Source organism: Dendrobates tinctorius, unplaced genomic scaffold, assembly GCF_039654945.1.
Source record: "Dendrobates tinctorius isolate UK_male_01 unplaced genomic scaffold, ASM3965494v1 ptg000020l, whole genome shotgun sequence".
NCBI lineage: Eukaryota > Metazoa > Chordata > Amphibia > Anura > Dendrobatidae > Dendrobates > Dendrobates tinctorius.
In genome coordinates this window covers 21,947,187-21,958,152 of record NW_027361688.1, presented here as the reverse complement: position 1 = coordinate 21,958,152, position 10,966 = coordinate 21,947,187, and the positions used below count along the sequence as shown (strand labels likewise).

At 47.0% G+C, this 10,966-nt stretch overlaps 1 protein-coding gene across 2 annotated transcripts in view; it reads right to left on the bottom strand.

Annotated features, from left to right (window-relative positions):
• Positions 1 to 2,073: 2,073 nt before the first annotated feature.
• The window catches only part of CLINT1 (clathrin interactor 1), a 72,380-nt gene continuing 63,487 nt past the window's right edge, over positions 2,074 to 10,966 (bottom strand). Inside the window, exons 9-12 of one of the 2 annotated variants that reach the window (XM_073567873.1) lie at positions 6,990 to 7,070; positions 6,249 to 6,532; positions 5,957 to 6,134; positions 2,074 to 4,836 (exon numbers count right to left, since the gene is read on the bottom strand). In XM_073567873.1, the coding sequence (XP_073423974.1) occupies positions 4,553 to 4,836; positions 5,957 to 6,134; positions 6,249 to 6,532; positions 6,990 to 7,070 (827 nt within the window). In that variant the 3' untranslated portion in view covers positions 2,074 to 4,552. Of the gene's footprint in view, positions 4,837 to 5,956; positions 6,144 to 6,248; positions 6,533 to 6,989; positions 7,071 to 10,966 lie in introns of both variants that reach the window. The other variant, XM_073567872.1, reaches the window with a different exon arrangement.

Below are 10,966 nucleotides of genomic sequence, written 5' to 3'. Positions count from 1 at the left end.
GACATTCCATGAAGGAGCTACAGGCAGACAGACATTCCTGCCTCTAGTTCTCCTGTTACAGATCTGCACAGAACCTTATGAGCACCAACTGTCATCTCTCAGTAATGGGAAATTCTGAAGTCACCGCAGATTTTACCGGTGAATTGAGAATTTTGATAATGAATGATCTGTCCAGGAGGAGAAAGAAGAAGATTCCTCTTACAAGATATATTACAGAATTTCTTATTTTCAAGTGCACTATTGATTTATGGTCATGTTCATACTGGTCCACTACAATAGGCATGTGAGCAGCAGAATTGGACCTTCTGGCACTGAAAGAACATGATCTGGTCTGACAAATGACATTTTCTATGACATAATGTGCACAACCGGATGCACAAGGATGCGCCATGCAAAAAACAAACTGGTGGTGGCAGCTTTATGGGGCAACGTACTGGTAAGGAATCACAAATTCTGGCATGTTTACGGATGTGACAGTAACCAGTGCAGACCAAGTACCTTCAGACGTGGCAGCAGCCTCTTTCTGCAGGATAATGTCCAAGTTCATGTTGCTGACTCTGCCTCCAAATTCGATCGAACATCTGTAGAAATCATGGAGGCTGCACACAACAGGATATAAAGGAAATCTGTCAGCAGGTTTTAGCTATGTAATCTGACAGCAGCATGATATAGGATCAGAGACCCTGATTCCAGCGATGTATCAAGTAGTTTCCTGGGTGCAGCAATTGTAATAGAATCACAGTTTACTCTGCAACAGATCTTACAGAACTCTGAATGTGGAGCAGTGTGTAACCCCGCCCACACCACTGATTGGCCACTGTGTATAGTGACAAAGCAACCAATTAGTGCTGGGGGTGTGGTTAAACCAAGAGGCACAAGGCCAGTTGTCTTGTAATGAGAATCTCCTGCTGATAAAACATTGATTGTATTGAAACAATTGAAACACAGCCCAGTGACACATCACTGGGATTAGCGTCTCAGCCCCAATATCATGCTATCAGATTACATAGCAAAAACCTGCCTACAGACTCCCTTTAACAGTAATCCTACACTATATGCCTAAAAACGTAATAAATCTTTTTTTCAAAACTTGTAAATGTCTGGACTAGATTTTAAATTCATTTGGCAACTCATTTGATTAATAAAAGTATGAGTTTTCACGGAAAACACAAACTTGACTGGGTGACCCCAAACTTTTGAACGGTAGTGTATCATATATATATATATATATATATATATACACACACACACATATATACACACACGGTATATTTATTCTACATATATAAGAAATATTTGTTTAAGTGTATAAAAATTATACAGAATATAAAAATATATTTTTTAATTGCTTATGTACTAAATATATTTAGCAGATATACTATTTAAAAAATATTTTTAGATTCTATATATTTTTTATACACTTAAAATATTTATATATTTTTTCTAAACTGTATACATTACACACACATATACACATTATATATATATATATATATATATATATATATATATATATATACACACATACACACACACACACACACACGTATGCATACCGGTATATTCATATTAAGTAGGTTCTTTTGATGAAACCCGACTGGTAATACAGAGTTAGCCTCTATCATTTACAGTCCACCTCCACCATGACATTGCCCCCCATACAGCAGACATCCCCCCGCACAGTAGCTCAGACACGTCCTAGGTGAGTGCCGGAGCCGTTGATGTAACAACACATGAAAGCTCCTATTCTTTGAAACCAATTTAACCAGGGTGAATTGTTGAAAGATTAAAAACCACAGCGTGCTAATTACCCCCGCTCCTCATCTCTTATTCAGGCCGTGAATCATGTTCCATCACCATTAGCTGCAGCCCATGAATTTTGGTCTAATTAGTAGGGCTGGAGATGAAGCGTCGTTTGGTCCTGGCACCCCCGCGCCCGTCAGCACGGAGGAGATGTCATTAAACAATCTTAAATTTTTTATGAAAATTACTTTGCCCAAAATTGTAATTATTTCCTCTCTGTGTGAATGCTGGTGCGAAACGGCGGAAGGAATGAAGCAGGCAGGAAAGAGCCCGGGTCAGAAGGTTTAATGGTGGAAAACATCTGGAACACTACCGAGACAGGTACGTGATCAATGCCTAAAAACACGGGGGTAAGGGACAATGGGGGAAACAGTTGCTTTGACATGCTCGGTGGAGTTTGCCTCGCACCATCCCCCTCCCCCCGCCACGTGAAGACGTCTTGTATCATCTCAATGAAAAATCAAAATCAGAAAAAGACTTTAAAAAAAAAATAATCAGATTTAATTTTTTTTTTTTTTAATACATATTTATTTCAAGCCAATAAATCTAAACGGCAGCAACAGCTCACCTCATGTAATAATATAGATCTGTATTAATTTCATAACTGATTTCCAACACCGCCCGCTGCCTAATGTACAGGGGGAGAGAAGCGAAGGAGGGAAACAAAAAAAAAAAAAAAAATTTTTTTTTTTTTTTATAAAATCTAAAATCATGCTAAGCTTTGTAGAGGAGGACAGCAGCCAAGAGAGGGGTCTGTACAGGACCCTACACTTACCAGAAAGTCATGGCGCAGGGAACTGTGGTAATCTGAGACTTTTTTTTTTTTTTTTAAGTAGGGCCCCCAAAATTACTGCTGTGATCTGGCATAGATCTTTTTCTGTTTCTCTGCAGTGCCACCACAGGTGACTTGCAGTACTTCAGCGTTCCAGGTGAAATCACTGCTCTGGCTACTGAATGGGGGGGGGAGGACCCCATTGTATTAAAGGGGTATTCCAATCTCAAAGATCTAATCCCAACATGTAGTAGGTTTAACAATAGCAAATATCTTCAATTAGAAATGTAGCATAGTTTTTCTGATTTGCTATGTCGCTTACCCCATGTGCAGGGCATTCCAGAAGCTTAGGTATCCATGATTACTACCACTAACTGTCACTATATGAATGGTAGTACCGTGGATACCTGAGCTACTACGATGCCCTGAACATGGGGTAAGCGACACAAACATATTGTATATTTCTTCTGATAAGCTATGTCGCTTACCCCATGGGCAGGGCATTGCAGAAGCTTAGGTATCCATGGTTACCACTGTCACTATCTGAATGGTAGTAACCATGGATACCTGAGCTACTGCAATGCCCTGCACATGGTGCAAGCGACATAGCTTATCAGAAGTACTATACTACATTTCTAATTGGAGGCATTTGCTAATATTATTCCACCTATTACATATTGGGATAGGATCTTGGAGACGGGAATACCCCTTTAACTCCGTATTCCCTAATTTAGTATTTTAAAAGGGGTGTTTTCTATGTGAGACAATCCCTTTAATCGCTGTGAAAGGGAAAGTTCTGCAACTCTCTAATATACTTTGTGTGTTGTTTCCATACAGTGTAAGATCTCTGCTTGCTGCCAGCGAATGCCAGACTGACTGACTATGTATTGCACGTGTATCAGAGCGGCACAAGATCAGCGCAGCTCTCCAGCTCCGGGTTGTTAGCAATGGTTGCTTCCACTTGTACTGATTTTTCCATAGGGCGTGAATGACTTTTTAAAAAAATTTCATCTACTTTGCCTGATACTGGATTTCCAGCAGAAAATCTGCATTGTATGTACAGTATATAGCCTTAAAACTTGTCAAAGGGGGTTTATGATGCAGGGGTGCAAAAAAATGCAAAACAGCAATGTGGCCTAAAGAGGAGCAGCGCTAAAAGGGTCATTTTGGGGGCTTATGGCTTTAAGAGTCTGATGCCACCTAGTAGAGGGCAAGGTTATCTTAGGTAGATCAACCATGCAACTAAGGCAGAGGTGACGGCCCGAGAAAAGGGGAATGGAAAAGCAATCCTTACCCATACAACGCCATGCAATGTCTCTAAGCCTACATGCATGGGGGTCCCTGTAAAGGACCGTATTTCTGGTCCCAGCTGTATACCCGATGGTGGGGGATTTATGTCCTAGCAGTATGGGTCTAAAACTGCAAGATGTATGTACTTAGAAGCAGCAATGACTGAACAGCCCAAGTTACATTGAAGAAAAATAATCATTTCTTATATATTACATTATATAAAAAAAAAAAAAAAAAAAAAAAAAAGGAAACCGTTCCCAATGGAGCAGAGGGGCTGATACGGTTCACGAGGTCAGGAATGTGGAAGTTAAATGTGTCTGTGCCTAGCAAAACCCAATCCAAGTAATTCGGAAACCTAAAATGAGAGCAAGGAGATGAAGGGGAAATAAAGGCGCCTGGTCACGTACCCTGATGGCAGACATTGTGTACCCGCTTAAACCTGTCTGGTACATAAAGGCAACAGTGCTCACTACAGAGCCGTGTCTCTCCGCACCGTCCCCAGTCTCCCCTCTACAAACAGCTCGTCTGGAAGTCCATTTTGATTCATTTATAAAAAGATATTAATTTTCGCGTCAGAGAAGACTTCTCCCGCTCCTCCATCTTCTTCGTCAACGTTGTGTGTGCAGTTGAATAAAAATCCTTCAAATTTTCCCCCAAGATCTGTGTGGGATCGGCTGGATAAAGCTTTTATTTGCTGAAGTTGGCAAAGTTTGCAAAGGCATCTTGTTTAGGTGGCATTGCTCCGGGGGCTAAGCCCATAGGCATTCCCATAGTGGTGGGCATGCCCATCACACCTTGGTTCATCATTGGAGGGATTCCGGACATGCCCATTGTGCCAGTCATCATGTTAGGGATGCCCATGCCTCCTGGCATGGGGCTGGTCTGAGGTCTGATGGGCATCATGCCTGGGGTCCCGCCGATGTTCATATTTACAAAGCTCTGCGGCAACATCCCAATAGGCGACTGAATATCTGCGGAATAAGAAGAGAGGTCAGCTTTCACGGTGCTGGGAATTGTTCTCCAGGTCTGTATGATCACGGCGTTACCAAACATACATCGGCATGGGTTTGTTTTATTTAAGACCGGTTTCACATTTGCGCTTCAGGGCACAGCGACGGCCTGTGCACAGCTGCCGCTAAGCCCCGCCCCCTGCCACGCCAGTAGCTCCGCCTCCGGGCGCATGACGCTGCATGCGTCCCCTATCTTTATCACTGAGGATGCAGGCCGTGCGCAGTATGCGTTTTTGCAGCGCCTGCGTCCTTTTGACGGTGCGCCGACCAGCGCCAAACGCAACCTGTTGCAATTTGGTTGCGCTCGGCGCACCGTCAAAAGGACGCAAGCGCCGCCAAACGCATACTGCGCACGGCCTGCGTCCTCAGTGATAAAGATAGGGGACGCATGACGCATGCAGCGTCATGCGCCCGGAGGGGGAGCTACCGGCGGAGGCGCGGCAGGGGGCGGGGCTTAGCGGCGGCCGAGCGCAGGCCGTCGCTGCGCCCTGAAGCGCAAATGTGAAACCGGCCTTAGTCAAATTTTTTTTTTTTTTATACAACTTTTAATTTTTCCATCAAAGTACGTAAGAGGGTTTACTGTTTGCATGGCAAGCTGCATTTTTTATTAGGACATGTTTGAGGTACATATGATATGTTGATTGCTTTTTATTCCTTTTTTTGGGGTGGTGTAAGAGAAATAAAAAAAAAAAAAAAAAGAACTTCCATGTGTAGAGACAACCACAATCTCCTATGAACGTCAGCTAAACGCTGGCTTTCACAGGTGGATCGTAATGACTGGCACAGGGTCTTCAACAGACCCTCGGCTGTCTCGACAACCCATCGGCACCCGCGATCATGTTACAGGCGCAGATGGGAGCGTGGAATGGCGTGCTTCACTGTCGGCGCATGTTAAATGACGCTGTCAGAGATAAGTCTGTTAAATCCCGCAGTCAAAGACACATGATGACTGATTAAATCAAGCCAAACTTTTATTACCGACAATCAGTGTGCCCCCCCATGTTGTAAACAGGCACACAGAGCTAAACCCTCTCATGCGTGTAAGGACCCTGTGGACAACTCCCAAGATCTCTGCACTTACTTTGTTGCTGCATCATGGCGTTTAAGGAGGGTTGGGATGGTTTGCAGGGCTGCATGCCTGGCATGAGACTGTCCAGGGAGATGTTGACACTGGGGTCAGACCAGGTGGATGGGAGTGATTTTCCTGGGATCTTCATGTCCGTTCCATGTGCGGGCATTGTATTTTGCTTCTGAAGACTCTGTAGCGGCTGATAAACAGTAAGTTACCAAAAGCATTGACGAAGATGTCCTCCATGCATTAAGACTGAGAAAAACTGCCCTCCCAGCTTGGTGAAACATGTAGCGTGGCCTACCTGAGACCTAGACATGGGAAGCGACATTCCTAATGAAGCGGTGCTCATCATGGACAGGTTCAAGCTCTGGGACGTGCTCATGGTGGCGTGTGTAGCCCCCATAAGGTCAAAAAGGTCTGCTGTGTTTGAGGCCGCAGGGGTGGGTTGCGGATGGGAAGCAACAAACATATCTGTGTTCTGTTGGGAGACTGCAAACAAATCAGTGGCCGGCACTGGAGGGGCTGTTCCTGACTGACTGAAGGCACCCCAGTCTCCAAAGTCTCCATTACCAGATGCTGTTGAGCCTGGGAAAAAAAATGAAAATAAATTTATACAGAAATACTCTATAAAGTCGATTCGCTTTCAAAACACATGGCCAAACTTATCTTAATTATATTTTACAGTTATTGGTTAGGAGCTGCATTTACAATTCTGCAGAGCTGAAATCGTCCAACATTCCTAGACTTTATTTGGCGATTTGCATTCTGTAAAATGTCGTTTTTACATCAGGAACATTACAATAAATCGGATGTAGGAAAAGCCAGCTGTCCTACTGCATAATTGAAGATGGTAGGGATTCTTCCAAAAGCAGCAGAATTATGAATTCAGCTCTGGGGTAGAATACAGGTTGTAACTCAAGATCAGGGCAATGTTATACCGAGATACAAGTCTCTGCTAGAAACTTGTGAAAGCAGCTCATCTCCCCACTAGATATGGGGAGAAAGTGATTTTAGATTAGCCTTTTTTTCTGTAGGTCTTTACCTTGTGCTGCTGGGAAGATGGAAGACTGAGCAGCCGATGAATTAAAATCTGCAAAACCACCAAAAGGATCTGATGTGGAGCCTATAAGAAAAATAAATAAAAACATGAAAAAAACTACAAGAAACCAGTAGATGTGGAGCAAAGTTTTATAGATTTTTAGGATCAGCACTGCTATAAACAACCTGTAAATGCAATAACGTTATTAGATGGCACCTGCTATGGAGCTTCAGTGTGTAGAGCACCGGAGCAGCGTGAGCAAGGGGAATGAGTAGTGTCTATTTGCTTGTTTTTGGCATTCATTTGTGGGGGGGGAGGTATATGTGGGGCCATCATTATGTGTCAGGAGACTGTGAAAGAACATATTGTGGGGGGACATAATTCTGTTTTAAGGAGCGGTGAGTTAATAATCTTGAGGTCATCATTCTGTGCTGGGTGGCTGTGGGGTGGGTCATACTGTGTGTGGGGGGCCATCATACTGTGTATAGGGGGTTGTGGGGGGGGCCAACATATTGTGTATAGGGGGTTGTGGGGGGGGCCAACATATTGTGTATGGGGGGCTGTGGGGGCCATCATACTGTGTATAGGGGATTGTGGGGGACCATCATACTGTGTATAGGGGGCCATCATACTGTGTATAGGGGGTTGTGGGGGGCCATTATACTGTGTACAGGGGTTGTGGGGGTCATCATACTGTGTTTAGGGGGTAGTGTGGGGGGGGCAGTCATACTGTGGATAGGGGGTTGTGGGGGGCCATCATACTGTGTTTAGGGGGTTGTGGGGGGGCCATCATACTGTGTATTGGGGGCTGTGGAGGGCCATCATACTGTGTATAGGGGCTGTGGAGGGCCATCATACTGTGTATAGGGGCTGTGGAGGGCCATCATACTGTGTATAGGGGCTGTGGAGGGCCATCATACTGTGTATAGCGGCTGTGGAGGGCCATCATACTGTGTATAGCGGCTGTGGAGGGCCATCATACTGTGTATAGGGGCTGTGGAGGGCCATCATACTGTGTATAGGGGCTGTGGAGGGCCATCATACTGTGTATAGGGGCTGTGGAGGGCCATCATACTGTGTATAGGGGCTGTGGAGGGCCATCATACTGTGTATAGGGGCTGTGGAGGGCCATCATACTGTGTATAGGGGCTGTGGAGGGCCATCATACTGTGTATAGGGGCTGTGGAGGGCCATCATACTGTGTATAGGGGCTGTGGAGGGCCATCATACTGTGTATAGGGGCTGTGGAGGGCCATCATACTGTGTATAGGGGCTGTGGAGGGCCATCATACTGTGTATAGGGGCTGTGGAGGGCCATCATACTGTGTATAGGGGCTGTGGAGGGCCATCATACTGTGTATAGGGGCTGTGGAGGGCCATCATACTGTGTATAGGGGCTGTGGAGGGCCATCATACTGTGTATAGGGGCTGTGGAGGGCCATCATACTGTGTATAGGGGCTGTGGGGGGCCATCATACTGTGTATAGGGGGTTGTGGGGGGCCATCATACTGTGTATAGGGGGTTGTGGGGGGCCATCATACTGTGTATAGGGGGTTGTGGGGGGCCATCATACTGTATATAGGGGGCTGTGGAGGGCCATCATACTGTATATAGGGGGCTGTGGAGGGCCATCATACTGTGTATAGGGCCTGTGTAGAGCCAGGAGTTGTGGGGGGCCATCATACTGTATATAGGAGCCATTATACTGTGTATAGGGGGTTGTGGGGAGCCATCATACTGTACATAGGGGGCTGTGGAGGGCCATTATACTGTATATAGGGGGTTGTGGGGGGCCATCATACTGTGTATAGGGTGTTGTGGGGGGGGCATCATATTGTGTATAGGGGGTTGTGGGGGGCCATCATACTGTACATAGGGGCTGTGGAGGGCCAGCATACTGTGTATAGGGGGTTGTGGGGGGCCATCATACTGTGTATAGGGGGCATCATACTGTGTATAGGGGGTTGTGCGGGGCCGTCATACTGTGTTTAGGGGGTTGTGGGGGGCCATCATATATTGTATTGGGGGTTGTGGGAGGCCATCATACATTGTATTGGGGTTGTGGAGGGCCATCATACTGTGTATAGGTGCTGTTGAGGGCCATCATACTGTGTATAGGGGCTGTGGAGGGCCAGAATACTGTATATAGGGGCCATCATACTGTGTATAGGGGGTTGTGGAGGGCCATTATACTGTATATAGGGGGCTGTGGAGGGCCATCATACTGTATATAGGGGCCATCATACTGTGTATAGGGGGTTGTGGGGGGCCATCATACTGTATAGAGGGGGTTGTGGGGGCCATCATACTGTATATAGGGGACTGTGGAGGGCCATCATACTGTATATAGGGCCTGTGTAGAGCCAGGAGTTGTGGGGGGGACATCATACTGTATATAGGGGCCATCATACTGTGTATAGGGGGTTGTGGGGGCCATCATGCTGTACATAGGGGGCTGTGGAGGGCCAGCATACTGTGCATAGGGGCTGTGGAGGGCCATCATACTGGGTATAGGGGGTTGTGGAGGGGCCATCATACTGTGTATAGGTGCTGTTGAGGGCCATCATACTGTGTATAGGGGCTGTGGAGGGCCAGCATACTGTATATAGGGGCCATCATACTGTGTATAGGGGGTTGTGGAGGGCCATTATACTGTATATAGGGGGCTGTGGAGGGCCATCATACTGTATATAGGGGCCATCATACTGTGTATAGGGGGTTGTGGGGGGCCATCATACTGTATAGAGGGGGTTGTGGGGGCCATCATACTGTATATAGGGGACTGTGGAGGGCCATCATACTGTATATAGGGCCTGTGTAGAGCCAGGAGTTGTGGGGGGGACATCATACTGTATATAGGGGCCATCATACTGTGTATAGGGGGTTGTGGGGGCCATCATGCTGTACATAGGGGGCTGTGGAGGGCCAGCATACTGTGCATAGGGGGTTGTGGAGGGGCCATCATACTGTGTATATGGGGTTGTGGGGGGCATTATACTGTGTATAGGGGGTTGTGGGGGGCATTATACTGTGTATAGGGGGTTGTGGGGGGGCATCACACTTTATATAGGGGGTTGTGGGGGGAGCCATCATACTGTGTATAGGGGGTTATGGGGGCCATCATACTGTGTATAGGGGGCCATCATACTGTGTATAGGGGGTTATGGGGGGCCATCATACTGTGTATAGGGGGTTGTGGGGGGGAGCCATCATACTGTGTATGGGGGGTTGTGGGGGGAGCCATCATACTGTGTATGGGGGGTTATGGGGGGCCATCATACTGTGTATAGGGGGTTATGGGGGGCCATCACACTGTGTATAGGGGGTTGTTGGGGCCGGGGAGCCATCATACTGTGTATAGGGGGTTGTGGGGGGCCATCATACTGTGTATAGGGGCTGTGGAGTATTGGGGGTTGTGGGAGGCCATCACACATTGTATTGGGGGTTGTGGAGGGCCATCATACTGTGTATAGGGTCTGTGGAGGGCCATCACACAGTGTATAGGGTCTGTGGAGGGCCATCACACAGTGTATAGGGTCTGTGGAGGGCCATCACACAGTGTATAGGGTCTGTGGAGGGCCATCACACAGTGTATAGGGTCTGTGGAGGGCCATCACACAGTGTATAGGGGCTGTGGAGGGCCATCACACAGTGTATAGGGGCTGTGGAGGGCCATCACACAGTGTATAGGGGCTGTGGAGGGCCATCACACAGTGTATAGGGGCTGTGGAGGGCCATCACACAGTGTATAGGGGATGTGGAGGGCCATCACACAGTGTATAGGGGCTGTGGAGGGCCATCACACAGTGTATAGGGGCTGTGGAGGGCCATCACACAGTGTATAGGGGCTGTGGAGGGCCATCACACAGTGTATAGGGGCTGTGGAGGGCCATCACACAGTGTATAGGGGCTGTGGAGGGCCATCACAGTGTATAGGGGCTGTGGAGGGCCATCACAGTGTATAGGGGCTGTGGAGGGC